Source organism: Cynocephalus volans, chromosome 15 (genome assembly GCF_027409185.1).
Source record: "Cynocephalus volans isolate mCynVol1 chromosome 15, mCynVol1.pri, whole genome shotgun sequence".
Lineage (NCBI taxonomy): Eukaryota > Metazoa > Chordata > Mammalia > Dermoptera > Cynocephalidae > Cynocephalus > Cynocephalus volans.
The window spans coordinates 83,120,024-83,138,857 of NC_084474.1; the positions used below are offsets into that span (position 1 = coordinate 83,120,024).

At 36.5% G+C, this 18,834-nt stretch overlaps 1 protein-coding gene across 3 annotated transcripts in view; it reads right to left on the reverse strand.

Moving 5' to 3' along the window:
- Window positions 1–1,226: 1,226 nt before the first annotated feature.
- CYRIB (CYFIP related Rac1 interactor B) overlaps window positions 1,227–18,834 on the reverse strand; it is a 146,852-nt gene continuing 129,244 nt past the window's right edge. For all 3 annotated transcript variants that reach the window (XM_063079551.1, XM_063079552.1, XM_063079550.1), the window contains 8 exons: window positions 16,449–16,554; window positions 14,635–14,771; window positions 13,446–13,523; window positions 11,325–11,441; window positions 10,391–10,470; window positions 8,711–8,837; window positions 6,899–6,969; window positions 1,227–1,931 (listed from right to left, as the gene is read on the reverse strand). In XM_063079551.1, the coding sequence (XP_062935621.1) occupies window positions 1,868–1,931; window positions 6,899–6,969; window positions 8,711–8,837; window positions 10,391–10,470; window positions 11,325–11,441; window positions 13,446–13,523; window positions 14,635–14,771; window positions 16,449–16,554 (780 nt within the window). In that variant the 3' untranslated portion in view covers window positions 1,227–1,867. The remainder of the gene's footprint in view (window positions 1,932–6,898; window positions 6,970–8,710; window positions 8,838–10,390; window positions 10,471–11,324; window positions 11,442–13,445; window positions 13,524–14,634; window positions 14,772–16,448; window positions 16,555–18,834) is intronic.

Genomic DNA, 18,834 nt, shown 5'->3' on the forward strand with positions numbered 1-18,834 from the left:
TTCTTTTTTTTGTTTGTTTGTTTGTTTTTTTGTCATATTTTCGTGACCGGCACTCAGTCAGTGAGTGCACTGGCCATTCCTATATAGGATCCGAACCCGCGGCGGGAGCGTCGCCGCGCTCCCAGCGCAGCACTCTACCAAGTGCGCCACGGGCTCGGCCCTCATCTCCAAGACTCTTAATCTCATCTGCAAATACCCTTTTCCAAATAATGCCACATTACAAGTTCCAGGTGCACATAACCTTTTGGGGGCCACTATTCGACCCATTACAATATTCTTAGAAGATGCCTAAAAGGCCATGGCCAATGTTAACCAAAAGGCTTCATGAAAGAGGTAACACAAACTGACGCTTGAAAAATGAAAATTGGTGTTTGTTAGTTGAACATGAGAGAGGAAGGGGATGTCAGGTTCAGCCCGACAAGAGTTATATTAAGTGACACCACATGGAACAATCTACGAACAACAGGAAGTCAAGCCTGCTTGGAGAACAAGGTGTGAAGTGGGAGAGTCGTGAGCAGGAGGCCAAAGAGGTCAACAGGGATCCCACTATGAGGGGCTGGATTCCACGATCTGGCGCTACTGACCCAGGTTTTGATGGAAGCCTCTGTGATGCTCTTCCATGGTTAACCATGTTAATTGTATTATACTTCAGACACTCCTCTCATTAAACCACTGGCATGTTTGGACTTGACAACCTTTAAGCAGCTTCTCTCAATCATGAGAGATTAAGATACTTCACAATGTAGGTCTTATGATCTTACATGTTAGTTACCTAACACTCATGAGATTGTGGCCTTCAGTTTTCTCCCAGGAAGTCCCTCTCATGCTCTCCTCTCAATACTATGGGCTGCTCTTTCTTCCACAGTCTGCTTCATGTTGCTACCTTCCCACTCCTGGGAACAGAATCAAGTAAGAGTGTGGTTTCCTCTCTATTACTACATCCATACAAGAGGAAATTGAGAGTAACAGTCAAGTTTAACGACAAGATCACTGGTCTTATTACGCTTAGGAAATTTTAAAAGCAACTAAAATTATGTACATAGACAATGGCAAAGAAAAATACTATTGAAAAGACCCAGTTCTCCCCTATAAGAAGGAAAACTTTTGTAATGTATATACGCATTCCATAAAAATATACATGGAAAAAAAGCCTAAAAACAGAACATCAGTAAACCAAGCCACACTTAGAAAAATGAAAGCTGATTTTTATTTTATAATCAACAGCCATTCTTTAAACATGAACATGCATACGTAATATTCTACGCACACATCACAGTTTTTAACGTTAGTTAATAAAGGTTAAACACACAACATACATCCTTACAAAAAAAAGTCAAAATGCAAACTTAAAACTTTAAACAAAAGTCTTACTAATTTAAAAAAAGTTTGTGTTGGGTACCATTTGTACAACACAGTTAATTTAAACATTTTCATTTTGGCTGCACATGAAAAAAGCGGCAGTAGAAAATAAAGTCATTGAGGGTTTTTAAATAGCAGAATAGGCAGTTTTGCCATGCAGAAGAAGCAATATTAAATATTAGTTTTCAAAAAAAATCCACATTTAAAAATATTTAGTTCAAGTCACAGAATTTTTCTCAGTAGAGACCCCAATGCAATGCATAATTAGCTGCCTTAGATGGCCTGTTTGAAAGGACAATATCCCTTCAAGAGTATAACTTTACTGATTTTGGCACAGAAAAGAAGTTGTAAGAAGAAGAACATGATTAAAAAAGAGGGAAGAGGAACAGAGGAAAGAAATAAAAGCAAGAATAAATGAGATAGTAATTGCAATCACTAAAAAACTGTGCATTCTCAGTCATTGCAGAATACTGTCTTCTGTCTACAGCAGATGCTTGTTCCAGAACTGTTATTGCAGCATGGATTTAATTTGCTTGGAGGTAGTCTCATCGTTCAAATGTTTTGTTGTGTACCTAAATAAAAAATAATGATCAATTTTAGAGAATTAAAAAAAAAATCTGCATGGGGTTCTGTAATTATGACAAAATGAGCAATTGGTCGGACAAACCTTCTCTCAGGGCCGGCACAGCTATCCTCCCCACCATCTTTCGGACAGAACAACCAGGAGCTGTTTAACTTAGTTACAACTACCTTGTTGAAGTGACTGGCTAAACTCTCAAGTAAACTCTCAGTCAGAGGTAAATAACTGTTCTATCCCAGAGTTTGACAAATGACACCCATGGGCCAAATGCAACACACCACTATTTTTGCATGGCCTGTGAACTAAGCACAGTTTGGGTTTTCTTTACATTTTTAGATGGTAGGGGGAAAAATCCAAAAGAACAGTAATATTTTATTAATGTGGAAATTATATAAAATTCAAACTTCAATACTTACATATATGTTTTATCAAAACACACCACACTGATTCATTTATATATTATCTACAGTTACCTTCTTGCTAGAAGGCAAAGGTGAGTAGCTGTGACAGAAACCATGTGGCCCACAAAACCTACAATATTTATTTGCTCTCTGACCCTTTACAGAAAATTTTGCCAATCCGTTCTATTCCACATTTAAGACAGCTCAATCACCACTGCTATCAAATCCCCAAAATGTCTGTCTTAATTCTCTAACTGCCTTATTTCTAGGCAAGTGTGTTTTGCTATAAGCATGCAAGTCCAAAAATATAATCCAAAAAATCACCACTAACAGTGATTACTATTTTCTGAGACAATTTAGAAATCCAGTAAGCACACCCACTATGTGCCAGGCACTATTCCAGGAACTTACAACCCAGCAGAGGGAGAAAAGTAATGATACGCTAATATTAGAGAAGGGGTAACACCGAGCAGCACAGGAGGAAAGTACAAGAGGGCTATAGAGACAGGTGAAGACCAGCTCACATGGACATCTGGCAGCCACAGTAAGGAGTCTGGAGATTCTCCTAAATGCAATGAAAGCCAATGGAGGATTATTTATTTATCTACTTTTGTGGCTGGCCAGTGCAGGGATCAGACTCTGGACTTTGGTGTTATCGGCACCACACTCTAACCAACTGAGTTAATGGGCCAGCCCTCAATGGAAGATAGTAAGCAAGGGATTGATGTGATTTCATTTATGTTTTGAAAGGATCATTACGGCTGTCGAGGGAGAGCTAGCTGTAGGGAGCAGAAGGAGAAGAAGGGGGAACCATTAGGGGCTGCTACTGAGGACCATGTCAGAGATGGCCAAATCTTGGACCAGATTATTAGCAGTGGAGACAGGTATTCAACATCTGAATGTGGGATATATTTTGGAGCTAATTCAGACAGATTGAGAAACTTGGTTTATAATAATTTCACATATAACCTTTAAGGACTAGATCATTCTAAGCAGGTACACACACAGACAATCTTTCTGTATTAAAGAACTTTAAACTCAATTCCTGCTAGGTTTTTAAAAAATCAACTTCAGAATTGAAGATAGTAGTTAAGTAAATCTTCAGAGAGGTAAAGAGACAAACATATGCTTATTAAGTACCTGATATACTCTCTACAATGTTACTGGGAAGTCACTTCCTAACTATTCTGAAACAGACACCAGGGTACCTGGCACATAATAGGTGCTCAATAAATATGTGCAAAAGGAAGAAAAGATAGGCTGCCAGGCTAGAAAGAAAAATCCATAAAGAAATATTTACAATAAATGGTAAGTAATGTAGCAAAGACTTAACCTTTGTTTTATTTATGTATAGTACAAGGGTACTTTTAAAAGTTTGTGGAAAAATAGAATTAAAAGATAATAGAAATTTTCCATGAACTTTTAGAAGACCCCTATTATATACAGCTATACATAATCCTACTGATGTCAGAAAATAAAGTTCTCAAAATCCAACACTTCATTTCTGTTTTCTCCCTCTGCCCTTTATATAACTACATAGTAATGTACACGATACAATTCCCACAGTAGTCATTAAAAGTATTACTACTCAGCAAAGTACTGTGACGTTCAAGAGTTGTATTTTCCTCTCTGCCCATGATACGAGTTCTCTATCCTTCTGTGGAATGTGATCTTAGCTTGCAGCAGTTCTCAGGTCCTTCCTTGAACACAGCCAATCCAGAAGCATATAGCATCACCACACTCTTTTATCAAGAAAAGGCAATAATATCTAATGTATATGAAAATAACATAAGGAGATGTATGGTATTATTTCTCTTTGTGCACAGAAACAAAGTCCTTTTTCAAGTGCATATGACTTTTGTACTGAAGAAAAGAAACTATTTTTATCTTTCCTCTGAAATTTAATAAAGAAGGCAATTATCCAGCACTGAACCTGAACTCCTAGCTCTAGCTCTCTTTTGTTCTCTTTCCCTCTAATAATTAAAAGGCGTTTGGTTTCATTTCTCCACCTATAAAACGCAGACATCACTTGTTGCTTTCTCTTATTAGCATATATATGTCTGTGGAACTATATAAATAATTACTACAGGAAAGCATTCGAAACAAACATATATATGCAATTATACTTCCATTTTAAATCTTTTGGTCACTAATTCTACAAAAGATAAGTTCCATTTCTGTAGAGGTGTAAACAACAACACTTGCAAAGTACTTTTGGGTTACAAAATGCTTTCTTAACAATATCTCATTTGCTCTGAGCAAGTCATATTAAAGGCGAGGCTGATTTAGTTTAAGCAGTGTTTCTCAAAGTATTGGCATTACCTACATCAGCCAGGGTGTTTGTTTAAAACAAAGGTGCCTGAGTCCCAACTCAGACCTAATGAAAGAGACTCTCTGGAGGTAGTAAGCTGGGACTGCATTTTTCACAACTATTCAGGTGATTCCAAAGCACACTAAAGTTCAATCACATAATAAACCTAAGACTTAATGGATAGCATAAAGTATATGGAATTTCAAGAATAAAACCCTGAATTTGAAAATAGATTCCAACATTTACTAGCTGCATAATCTTTAATTTCTCAGAGCTTAAGGTAACTCCTGAGGTACGTACAATGGAGCCATTACCAACACCCCCAAACCCACCCACCTACCTCACAGAGCTGTTGTGAAGATTAAATAAAGTCTTACACATAAAATTTTGTTGCAAATTTACAGTAATATGAAATGTTACTAACTATGACCACTATACTACATAGCATCCAAGTATACTGATTAACCTTACAAAATTTCCCAGGCAAAAAAATAAGAACTGGACACAGAATACACTATTGAATACAAACAGTTGAAGAGTTGAGTTGAAATAAAAGAAAATTTTATTTTCTAATTTCCATTAAATACTCAGAGATAAACCTGGCTCTTGCCTCTACAGCGCTCTGCCTTCCTTTCCCTCAAACATGGATCACTGTGTGGGAGACTTCAACTCCATCTTTCACTCACTACCACTGCCCTCCTTTGCCCTAATTCTAAAGAAAAAGAGACTAAACTACCTTTAAACTTTAAAAAAAGAATAAACAGTAGATTCTGAGTTTTTAAGTTAATCTTTTAATTATGCTTCTTTCAGGCAAAGAAACAATACTAACACCTCCTGGACCTCAATTACCTCTAAGTTTTAACAGAAGATTTCCTGACACTTGCTGGCTTCAGACTGACCAATCAGAAAGAGAAGAGCTTAGGAGAAAAACCAGGCTGAGACACAGCGGGTGTTCAGAAAGGAATCAAGTACGAAAAACTCACAATACCATAGATATTAGTCAAACCAATGAAGTTTGTACTATAAAAACCTCAAGAGTAAAGAGTTCTAAAAACTAGGTTCATGGTTGAAATAGCTTCATACTATAAGGATTTTTAATTATGTTCCCTAATCTTTCTGATGTTCATTTAGAATGAATCTTCTTTATTCAGGCAGTCACTGCTTACACAACACTTTATAATCTTAATAAAATCATCATAATGGTTCCACTAGGCTGATATGACAGAGCCTACATTTTGCTTTATGACATAAATACCACTATATAAATATTTCTGTGTTCATGTAATTTTTGTGTTTAAAACCAAAATAATCAAATGATGAGAAATCACCTATCAGGAAAATTATGATACCAATTAAATCTCTGTAGTCAAGATCCTACAAAGTGCTGAGATTTTCATTTAAAAATATTCCCGCGTTCTTAGGACCTTCAGTAACTAAATCAAGTAAGACTAAGCTGAGAAAAGGCATCAAATAATGACTGACTGCTTTATTTTCATTGTGAGAGATACACAAAAATAATATAGAACTGTAATTGTGAGTGGGAAAAACTAGTTATAAAACACTTTGTATAGTATTATTTTGTTAAAAGATAACAAATTATAGAGCTAAACTTGTCTACATGTGAAAAGAAAAAACTGGAAGGCTGTATGCAAAATGTTAATAGTGGTTTATCTCAAAATGGTGAGATTACGTAATTTCTTCTTTAAATTTTCCTGTGTTTCCTGAATTTTACCTACAATTAGCAGGCTGAGTATCCTTTATCCGAATGCTTGGGACCAGAAGTGTTTCACATGTAGGATTATGGAATATTTGCACTATACTTACAGATTGAGCATCCCAAATTCGAAAATCCAAATTCCAAAATGCTCCAATGGGAACATGTTAACATGTCAAATTTGGGATTTTCTGATTTGGGATGCTCAACCTGTTTTGTTTTATTGAAAAAACAAATAATAAGTAATCTCTGCTTCATGAGGAGCAAAAAGTAAAAGCCAAAATCTTCAACCAGGTAATGAAGCTGCTGTTCTCATTTGTACACAGATGTTCCTCATAATAAAATACTGTAACCAGTAACTGGAAGCAAGATTACCAATAAGCAAAATGAGATCTTCACATCTGTAGCTTGAACATTTGTCTTCATATCCTTTGTGGTACTCACATTTTGAAGCATCTTCTTTATATACATATAAACCAAACATTTTCCTTCCATATTTTTTCCTGTATGTAAGTATATGTACATATACACACCTGAGAGCATTTAGAAGACCTTCTACACTATTAGGAGGTTGGTCCTTAAGAACTTTGATACAACCTTTCATCTAAGGAAAAAAGAAAACAGAAAAGGTAAAACATTTGTTTTTATTTAATATTCATTTTCAAAATAAATCATTTTTTAAATAAATCAGGACCACAAGTATGGAACTCACAATGTCAAATTTATTATTCTTAGAATAAAAAAAAAATTACCCAAGTGCTATTATTTTCAGTTTGTCAGTTAAACAAAGCTTGAGAACCAAATCAGTCAAACTAGATGGAGTTCCACCCACACTAATGAAAAACAAAAGCTTTGCTAAGGGAAGGCTTCCTGGAAAAAGTGTTAAGTAGTAATTTAAGGGACAGAATAGATATGTTAGCAAGGAAAGAGAAACTTTCCAGGTAGAAGAACCCCATGATAAAAACACTAAAATATCACACACAGAGGACAGACAGGAACTCTACAAGGATGAAACGGGAGTTACACAGAGACTTGAAAGCACAATGACTCATCTGGAACTGACAGGCCAGGCAGCAGGGATTTGCTACAGGCTATTAAAAAAGTGAACTCAATGAGGATGGCATTTAAGGAAGATTAGCCTGGCATAGTACAAAGGACACAGGCTTTGGAAGCCAGAGACATGTAGGTTCCACCCCCCTCTCTACCATTCACTAGCAATTCTAATACTTAATTTCCTAAGTTTTCGTCGCTCTGTTAGGAGTATTTCAGACTGTCAGAAATATTTTCAGAGTCATACGTAAGAACAAATACGAAATTCCTGACACATGGTAACCACGCAGTAAATGTTAGCTTATTTCTCTTTACATACTACAGATGTGCATGCAGGCAAGAAAACTGGCTAGCAATCAGTGATCAATATCTGAAATGCCAAGAGCCTGAACTAGCTATGAAAGGGACACTGAAGACAGTTCTCACCAACACTAGTCAAAATGTTGATGGACTAGATGTGAGAGGGTGAGGACAGAAACTGTAAAATAGTGAAACCAGAAAACCACTTTGTTTCTAATATAAACTTTTATAGAGACAAGAAAGTAGACATCTGGCTATAGTCACATAAATTATGTTGGGTAAGGGAGAGAAAATTTGTAAAGTCTTCAACTCTTTTTACTCAAACAACATTACTACTAACTTTAACATACATTTTGAAATAAACCTTTTCTTTGAAATGGTCTTTGGTTTGCTTTTGTTTAATTCTAAAATTTAACTATATATTGGTGGGATACAGTGTGTTGTTTCAATACATGCATATATTGTACAATGATTCACTTAGGGTAGATAGCATATCCATTCCCTGAACATTTTCTTTGTGGTAATTACAGTCAAGATCCTCTTTTCTAGCTATTTAGTAAAATAGTAATATTAGCTCTAGTAATCCTAGAACATCAGAACTTCTTCTTCCTACCTACCTGTAGCTTTGCACCCATTAATTCACCACTTCCCCTCCTCCCATGAAATGGTCTTTGGCCAAAGGAATAAAAGGACACGATTAGAAAATTTCTTATATCTAATTATTTATTTATATTGCCAAATATGTAGAAGAATCCTAAAAGGAGGATTATATGGGAAATGTGTACAGTTCCCCTTCAGTCACTCTATAGTCCACCTGTATATAGGCTACAAGAGATACAGCAAGAGAGCAGAGGGGATGAAAATCCACCATTACCACAAACTATAAATCTGAGTTCCATGAGAGTCCAACCTGCTAGCTCTTTAAATAAAATAAAAGCCTACAGTTTCCATATAAGGAAAACATTTGGAATTTTATAAAACAATATATAACTTACATCAATCTTGGAAGTTTTGGCAAATGCTCCCACTGGATGTACATGGTCATACAGTATTATGACACCCACCATTACCCTCAAGCAGAATGACACTGTCTCTTCATTTGTAAATCTGCTTCTGTATTCCCTGGAGGGTAGAAAAGATACAAATGGACTAGGCACATCACAAAAAAAATGAGCTGATTCAACTTTCAGGTGATAATGACCTACCCCTTCAATTTCTAAAAGGGAGGCTAACATTACGCGCCATTCTCCGCAATGAGACCCCCAGATGGGTGAGAAAGAGGTGAGTGGAGCAATCATCACCCATATAATCCCGTCTCTACTTGCACCACCTTAGTATATATTACCCCTTCTACTTGACCGAGAGCAACAGTGTTAGGGAAATCAAAAGTAGCCACTAAATGAAAGTTTGGAGTTGGGTGCTATATAAAGGCTATGACCACCAATATGATGAAAAAAGTCACTAGCTTAATAGAACAAGTATTGCTATTTATGGGCCACCCTGATCTAAACACATTACTGGATTTGAATTTTATTAAAATACAATGGTACTGTTCTCTCAAAGGAAACAGAACTTTTTTCTACATGGAAGGCAGTGTGGCACAGCAGAAAGGGTCCAGAACCAAATGGAGACATCCAGGTACAGGGGTGGGATCAGCCACTGTGCGTCAGTCCCTTCGTTTCCCAGGACCTCACTCCCTTAAGTGAGGATGATGATGATAGTTGCTCTCCTATTTCACAAGGTTTTCCAATAAAATGAGGTATATATAATAGTGCTTTGGAAAATAAAAAGTTCCACAAAACCAAAAGTTGTCTAGTAAAAGCTATATATTATTCAAGAATCCAAGAGGGATTCCTTCTGCTTGCTGTAGAAAATTCAGCCAGAACACATTGTGGTATACATCATAAATGTTTTAAAGAGAGGAGAAACTCACAAGGGAATCCAGGTTCATGTTAAAAAATAAATAAAAACTGAGGGCCGGCCTGTGGCTCACTCGGGAGAGTGTGGTACTGATAACACCAAGGCCGCGGGTTCGGATCCCTACATAGGGATGGCCGGTTAGCTCACTGGGTGAGCGTGGTGCTGACAACAGCAAGTCAAGGGTTAAGATCCCCTTACTGGTCATCTTTTAAAAAAAATAAAAAATAAAAAAATAAAAACTGAGAACTAATATTGAGAGAGAAAAGATAAATAAAAGAATAACTCTAGCCCTCTGGCAAGAAGGCAACGTTCTTTAGGGTGTGACCAGTTAGCTCTATTGGTTAGAGTCGGGTGCTAACACCAAGATCCAGGGTTCAATCCCTGAACTGGTCAGCTGCCAAAAAAAACCCCAAAACAAAACCAAAAAAAGCTAGGTTCTTTAAAAAGGGAGAATGTTTATGACAATCATAACCTTTAAAGAGCTTTCCCTTCCTCCCATAAAAAACAGCACAAAATTCCTGTTCTGAAGACTCTTAGTCTGACCAGTCTGAGGTAGCTGAAGACCAACTCTATACATAATCAGAAGTTACATTAAGCTGCCAAATTATTTTAATTTTGTTCATATATTAATATTCAATACTTCGGATATACTTATTTCCACCTTCCAAATGAGACACGTTCATATTTGGACATGTTTTGAAATACCAATCGTCTCAACAGTATTGTTAAAGTGCAAAAGATGGGCAAATACTCACGGTGTTTCAAGCATGACTCTGCATACGCTAGCCATGGTGCTTAAACAATCTGTGGTATTTTCTATTGGTAAATTTTTATTCTGTGAAAGTGTACGGAGAACAAAAAAAGGTAACAGTGACAGTTATTATTAACCGATAACTTGAAATTGAGCATAACATAAAAAATTAGCAGCTTTAAAATAAGACTTCTCCTCCTAATTTTTTAAATAATGCACAGATTTTAAGCACTGTTGTAAGGTCAGGGGATACAGCTATGAGCAAGATAGCCACAACCTTGCTTTCCCAAGAGGTGCTTACATACTAGCAGAGTGAGAACAACGGGGAACATGCAGACAGGCATCAGGGGGACAGCCTGCAGGCCATGCTGTATTTGGGTTTTGTCCTGAGGAAAAAAGGAATACAAATTCCTTTTTGTACTAGGAAGTCATTAGAAACACTTTAAGCAGAGGAGGGAGGGAATGTGGTTTATGTTTTAAGAAGACTACTTGGCTACTCTATGGAGAAAGGACTACAGTGGGGAAAGAGTGGAGGAAATAAGGTCAGAGCACGAACACAGTAATCCAGATGAGAGGGTGGTACTCTGATCTGATAGGGAGCAAGAGAATGGGTTAAGTTTTCAGGTTCCCAATATATTTTGCAGGGAGAGTCAATAAGACTGACGGAGGAACTGTAGGGAGTGAGGTAAAGAAAGGAATTTAGGATGATAACCTCTAAGTTTTTTGTTAGCACAGTGGTACTATTAATTAGAAAGGAAAGACAACCAAGAGTTCAGATTGGCCATGCTATCACCAAGGTGTCGACCTCCACAGACAGACTGCAAATGGGCAGGGAGGTGTGCACCTTCCAGGTCTGTCAGCATAGAGACAGTTTTTAAAGTCATGGGACATAGTGGGAAAGTAAAAACGCAAGTAATAACTTCCCAGGTAACACTTACCTCTGATACAAATTTTGTTGTGGCATCACTTAAGGTTTTCAGCATTGGGGTTGCCTCGGCATAAAACAAAGACATTCGATTTGCCAATTCATTATTTACTTCATTTTCTCCTTCTGCCTATGTGGAAAATAAGAGCACTTTATTATTAATTAATAAATTATTAAATATGATCACATTTATAAAATGACCAAGGCAGGTGCCTACCTCATTAATGCTTGTTAAATTAATCTAATACCCTTAACGAATTACATTTTAGACCCTCATGTGCAAATACTTAAATATTATTTAAAAATAAAAAGATTACAAATGATATTGTGCAGCTTTTAAAAAAGACTGACCTCTTCAAAACTATTTTAAATGATATTAAGGAATTAAATAAAAGCATGATGGACTGCCAATAGGTACAAGAGATTGTTCTAAATTCTAGAGGACAGAAAGATGACTATAAAAAAAAAAAAAAAACTGTACCCTGTTCTCCATTATGAACACACAAGGATCCATACAACATATCACAGTAAAATGCTAACAGGCAATGACAGAAAAAAGGGGGGCGAGAGAAAGATTCAGTTTGACTAGAAGAAATTAAAAGGGAATCATAGCAGAGTTAGACCTCTGCAGGTGATGTTGGGCAGGTGAACAAGGTATCCAAGCTGGCAGAGGGGAAGGAAGAGCATGTTTTCAAATGCCTCCGTAGAGTGTAATTCAGCATGTGCAGTGTGATAAGGGGCAGCAACTAGTGAGAGGTAAGGTCGGGGTCAGACTGTGAAGTGCTGCAAATGCTAACCTGAGTTCATATTTTTCTTCCATATGGCATGGGGAGTCATCTCGAGAGTTAGAAGAAATGAATGACAATTAAGTCAATTTTCTACAGAAGATTAACCAGATGATAGTGAGCCGACTGTACCAAAAAGGAAAACAGTTGGTCAGAAAATGAATTATGCTGCTATCGAGTAACAGTCAAAAAAGGAGTGGGAATTAGGTTCTCAATTGGGATAGTAGTAGATAAAAAACAGGGAACGGGGAAGAGATCTGGGAGATATTTCACCTGAAAACTACTGGCTTTACCTATAATTACTGAGGCTGAAAGGTAGTACATAGATGACTTTAATGCCTTTGGCACTGAGTGATGGCAAGGATGGTTATAGTAGAGGACTGGGTGTCTTGCTTTTATTTCATTTTACATGATGAGTATGAAAAAGACAAAAGTTAGGGTGAATTCCATACCAGAGACTGGTCTATGCAAAACCAAACTGGTACAAAAAACAGATGCTTCATGGAAGAGAAATCTTTTATTCCAACCCAGTGCCTCTCTTAGAGCAATCATTTCATAAAATATTTGTTCAATGGGAAGAAAAGATTTTGATATTTTTAAAAAAATTTCTTATGCCACTTACCAGTCCCTATATATGTAGTTATAGTATTTCTCTATCAAACTATCTAACTTAAGGTTAGGGTTGATCTTTGAAATTTCTCTGTTTTTCACACAAATTAGTACAATGTAGGCCCTCAAAATACATAAAGAACAAGACAATATTTTCTTCAAATCTAAAGTTTTACTTATGGTAAAACATATCTAAGGTTTTACTTATAGTAAAACTCCTTTGAGTTAGAAAAGTGTAACAAACAGCATAAGAGGAGGATGGCAAGAGATTCACAGGCCTAAAGAAACCAGAAGAGATGCTATGCTAGCCAAGCAACAGGCACAGAAGCCTTCTTCCCAAACAGCTGCATCGGGCACAGACAGGAGAACAGTCCAGGACCTCACTCTCGCCTCCTGCCAACACTAATCACTTCTCCTATCCCAGGCCAATTTCTGTCCAGGGCTCTTCTGTTCCAAGTTTAATTCATAAAATTTTTGTACAGTTAAAATGAGAATACGTAAAGAAATTTTGTAAGTACCGATGTTACACAGACAAGCAATTTCACTGAAGTAGTTGAAGGAATTTAAGAGACTGAGAGGAGAAAGAGGTAAGCACCCTACAGGTGTCCCACAGCTGTGGCTGCCCATAATTACTAACTTTATTACTTGCTTAGAAATCATCTGAACGAATAAAAGAATAAAATGAACAGACTGAGAGCCGAGTTATTCTTACCACCCCCCAGTTCAAAGGACTGACTTACTGGTACATTATTAATCCTCATTCTACTCAACGTTCTTCTGTAATAGCTGAAATCATTCTGTATGGCAGGATTTGTCATCTAAAGTAGACAATTACAAAAGAAAATGTATTATGTACTATAACGCTAATATAAAAATTAAGTAAAAAAAAAAAAACTACTAAAACCAGTATTAACTAGCTATGTAAACATTCCCTAATTTGTAATATCACTTTAAGAACTAAAATTGGTATCACCCAGTCTGGCTTATAACACTGTATTCAGTCCTTATTGAACATATAAAACTACACGGACTGTTTTTCAGTCATAGGCAGTATATTTTCCTTCTTCTCTTCAATAAATTCAAGTAATATACTAAAAGCTTGTTTACCAAAAAAACAGTATTACCAAATAAGCAAAACCAAAAGAGAACATATAGGCACTTGCTCTGAATTATTACAATAAAAGTGTGTGTATGTGCATATAAAAAAATAATCCACAAGGCAATCCCCAAACAAAAATTTTACAGAATTTAATGAGAATTAACAGTTGTCTGTGATAGAGTCATAAAATGTTGAAGTTACAAATCTTGCTCTCTCATTTTTCTAGACAAGGTAAAGTCAAAGGACATGCTTGAGGCCTCATAATTGGTTACTGTGACAGAGCCTAGACTGGAACTCTCAGTCTCCAGATGTGAAATCTACCTTATTCCATTATACCTGCTCCACCTAACAACAGGGTATTTATAGTTATAAATACTACAAGGAGCCAGAGCAAAAGAAAAGGAAGGAAGGAGGAAGAAGAGGGGAGAGGAGGTGAAGAGAAGGGAAAAGGAGTGAGGGAAAGGGAGGGAGGAAGGGAAAAGGAGTGAGGGAAGGAGGAAAAATTTCAACAACATTTTTATATAAAAGAATACTGGAAAAAACTGGAGATGAGCAGAAAAGAAAAACAAATATTAGAAAAGAAGCTCAATACTGTTTCAGAGATGACTTTTTAGAATAAAGTTAGATGAAGACTGAATACTGGGTGATTTGTCATTTGACTTAACATATCAAAAGGCCCGCCATAATTTTTAAATCCAGTTTTCCATCTTTATTAAGGTCCAGAAAATATCACTTAAGTACATTTTAACAAGATTTCCAGGCTTTTCCTCCCAGTGCTCACTGAAAGACTCATGATATTCATAACAGTCAGGGCCAACAGAAAATTCTACCTTGAGTTCATCAAACCGGAGTGTAAAATGAAGAATTTCTGCAAACTGTTTAGCAAGAGCCTGCTCTCGCTCTAGATGCTGGGTGGGAGAATATGGGGTACTTGTCAAGGCTCCCAGAAGACCTCTTAATGCTGCTTCTAAAAGAAAAAGAAAGACAAAAATGTTAAATTATTTGTATCCCTGTGATATGTGCTTCTTAAAAAGTGAACGATTCATAAATGTTATTTCAATTCCCAGAAAAGTAACGTCCCTTTAAAAAAGATGATTAAATATAATCAAAAGAATTAAGGAAGTTTAAATTTTGTCATTGCTAACAAACTGCATAAAACCAAACTGAATATTGTTTAATTGAATAAAAATCTTTAAAAGATTAATTCAATTTTATAATTCTGTAAACCCAGATTTAAAATAATGCAGAATGTGAATTTGAATTAAACACCAGGATCAAAGGGCAAATTTTATATCACTTTCATCATTCAGTGGTGTGGAATTTGGTTTTACGAAACGGTAATTGTTACCTACAGCTGAGTAACTTCTTCAGTGACACTGTGTCCACAGAGTCAAATCTGGACATGGCTATGAATGAACTACCAACGTCTCATATTTTGAATATGCTGTTTACTTATAAACACAAACTGCTTTCTCTTAGCTACAGAAGAGAACAAAATATTTGGTTTAGTAAGCTTCCCAAGTGTCTTAGGACCATAATAATTCTCATTACATAAGCAATGTGTCTACAAGCCAAGGAACTCAAGAATTGCTGGCAGCCACCAGAAGCTGGAAGAGTCATGGAACAGATTCTCCCTCAAAGCCTCAAGAAGGAACCAACCCTGTTGATACCTTGATTTCAGACTTCTGGTCTCCAGGATTGTGAGAGAATAAGTTTCTGTTGTTGTAAGCCACCCAGTTTGTGGTAACTTGTTACAGCAGCAGCCCTAAGAATCTAACACAAGCATCTCATAAAACACCTGATATTTAACTGCACTTGTGGGTATCTCTTCTAATTCTATGAAATATATAGTGTGTGGACACTGAGAAGACAGTATGAGAAACTGAGAAAGAGCCACGTCTGGTTTTCCTTCAGCATCCCAAGGAAGGATCTTGCACAGTACCCAAGGGTGAACAGGTGCCAGTGAACACTTGAATGGAGTGAGAGCGTGAATATAGGTCAAAAGTAATAACGTAGCTGCAGTGGATGTGGTGATACTGGAGAGGCCTGTGCAGTTACTGTAGTTCACGATAGGTGTATTGAGGAATGAGTGGGGAAATGTCTTAATTCTAGCCCAGCAGGTTAGCAAACTGGTCTGCGGGCCAATCTGCCCATCTGTTTGTTCATTACCTGCTCTGTCTCCTCCTTCTCCAACAAAGGGAATTCCAATTTTGCTTGCTCATTGTTTTAGATACATGAACTGAGCATAAATCAGCAATGAGTTTAAGAATGCAAAAATTTAAATAACCCAAGGGCTTGAAGATTAGTTCCCCACATATCAGAAAAGACTTACTGTAAAGCTGGAGAGAAACTTCTACCAAGTTTCTCATACTAGGATCCTTTAGCATACAAAGAAATTAAAGAGATCTCCTTGTGGAATTTATTTGTCGAAGACAACAATCTAAATAAATAAAAGACCTGTGTTGATGGGCAAGATAAGAAGATTACATGGTAATCTTATAGTCTAAACAAGCTTGCTTTACCTATATAACTGACATTCAGCCAAATTCAGCACCCTGAATGTTAAGATGCTCTAAATAACTTCTGTTATTAATAAATATCTTTTTCACAAGGGAAATTCATAATTTCAAAATTTTTAACTTACCTAACCTCTGAGAAAATTCGTAAAATTTCTTTAATTTGCCTACTAGTGGGACAACTGCACCCCATGCCTTTTCTTGCAACTTCTCATCTGCTGGATGCTGAATTGCCTTCAAAGTCCAAAGAATAAAAGCAGTTACATTTTTTTTTTAATCACAACATTATCATTATTACATTAAAATATAAATTTTAACAAACATAGGAAACCTTAGTTTAACCTATAAAATATAGAATAATGGACCCAGGGTGGTGAGAGTAGGCCTTCTCAACTCCATGGATCCTTTAACTCATTATAATACATTCTTACTTACCCTTACAATAAATATGGATATAATGGAATAAAAGTGGCACAACATGCATTTGTTAAATATATTATGCCTTGGTGCCTTTTAAATCCACAAAATGAAAAATATTTTATGTTGTTTCCCATATTGCAGACAGGCTGCTGTCTTAGTATTTCCTTGTCAAAGAATTATATTGGTGAAATAAAAGGACACCAAAAAAGTAAGGCAATAAATAATGATGCCAACTCTGAGAACAGGCTAAGAAACCGTATAATTCAAATGCCAGGCCAAACCATCTCTAAGAAACCTAGCACATACTTAAGAACCTAAATTCAACCTGAAAAATGTGATTTAGAAATGGTCACAGATACTCATTCCCTATAACTAACATCCTATCCCGGATTCCAAGTTTTCTCAGGCTTTTCAGAATAAGAAGATGAAAAGTTAGTTTCAAATCTGAAAGGGGAGAAAATAAAACATGATCTGGAAATGCTTAATATAAACATAAATATGTCTTTTTCTATGCTCAGTCTTGCAAACCACTAAGCAAATTTCTTCTGAGTAAAGAGGGTTATTCCCCCCAAAATAACTTTCTTGCTTTTGTCTTCCTCTTGCCTATAGATGGTTTTCTTAGTCCTTTATGAACTTATTAATGCATTTTTCAACAACCTGGTTTGCTTTTTCTAACCTTGTCAAACAAACTAAACACATTATTTGAAAGGTGAAATTCATAACCAAGGCAATTTCACTGCTGTGACATAAGATTTTTGGTCTTACAGCCCAACACGCAAAAGGACACTTAGTAAATGTCAATGTTGAGGTTAGCATGGAGCAGGTATTATAATTCATTTTCAAAAACATTAAAAACTGTTATGGACATATCACAACATTAGAGGAAAGTATTTATTTCCCTCTCTAGTAGTTTATTTTAGAGAATAAACTTTGGTTATTTAATAGATTCTCTCTTAAATCAAATTTTATTGTTTTAGAATAATGCTTAATAAAATGTTACTTAAACTAAAATATACATAATCCCACATCATTGGCATAGTAATTATAGAAAACTCTCATTTTGTGTTAGCTTTGGGTGAGGCACTCTGCAGTGTTCTTTGCATGGATCATCTAATTTTATCTTCACAATAACTCTATGAATTACTTCCACATTGTTGGAACCATCAATAAGGCAGCTATGAAGGTCTCCACATTTACATTTCCTCTTAAATTACCGTTGTTTACAATATATTTTCTAAAGTATAAGTACCTTGTGCAAGAGTACAACTAATTTTATAGTTCTTATTTCATACACTGACAAACTGAGCTCCTGAAAGACAATCATTTTAAAATACCACTTGTATTGATTGAGATTACCTGTTTCTACATAAACCAACCAATCTAGGGATATAAAGATCCCTAGACCTTCTGTAAGCCGTGTGGTGCTACCCTGACACTGGAGCCACCCTGAATGTAGAATTCTAGGGGTTTCTTAGTGCCATATTTGTAAAGACAAACCCTATGATGAGTTTCTGGGAGAATATCCACGTGTATAATAGAAAACAGGTCTGAAGTCATGACTATATGTAGCTTTTTTCTGTGGTTGTCAGGATGCACTACATTGGTTAAAACCTTCTTCTTTCCTAGCGTGTCTGTATCTAAAGCACTGCGGTCTGCTGCTTCTTGCTCTTCACCTCCATGGTGCTGAGACAGCCAATGACCGCCCTCAATGCATGTGGGGAGTGAGTGCGTGGCCCGCAGGCTCAGAAGGCAAGCGTGCCAGGCCAGAGCTGCAGCACCTGCTGATGGTTCCTTTATACCAAATCTCAAAGCCTGGAAGGTGAATCTCTTACACTGCTTTTTCTTCCCTTATATTTGGTGTTCTTCAGTTTTGTTTAACTATCATGGAAATGAGTGAACTATGATGGTACTTCAAAAAGTTCGTGGAAAAATAGATTCAAAAGATGATACAAATCTGTCCATGGCCTTTTGGAAGTACCCTCGTATATGTGGCTACATCGCCTATCTCTTCACGAAAAGAGCGCTACTGTGTGAGGACAGCATCCTATGGAGAACTTCAATCTTTGGTCACAGCATTCACAGCTCTTCATTTCA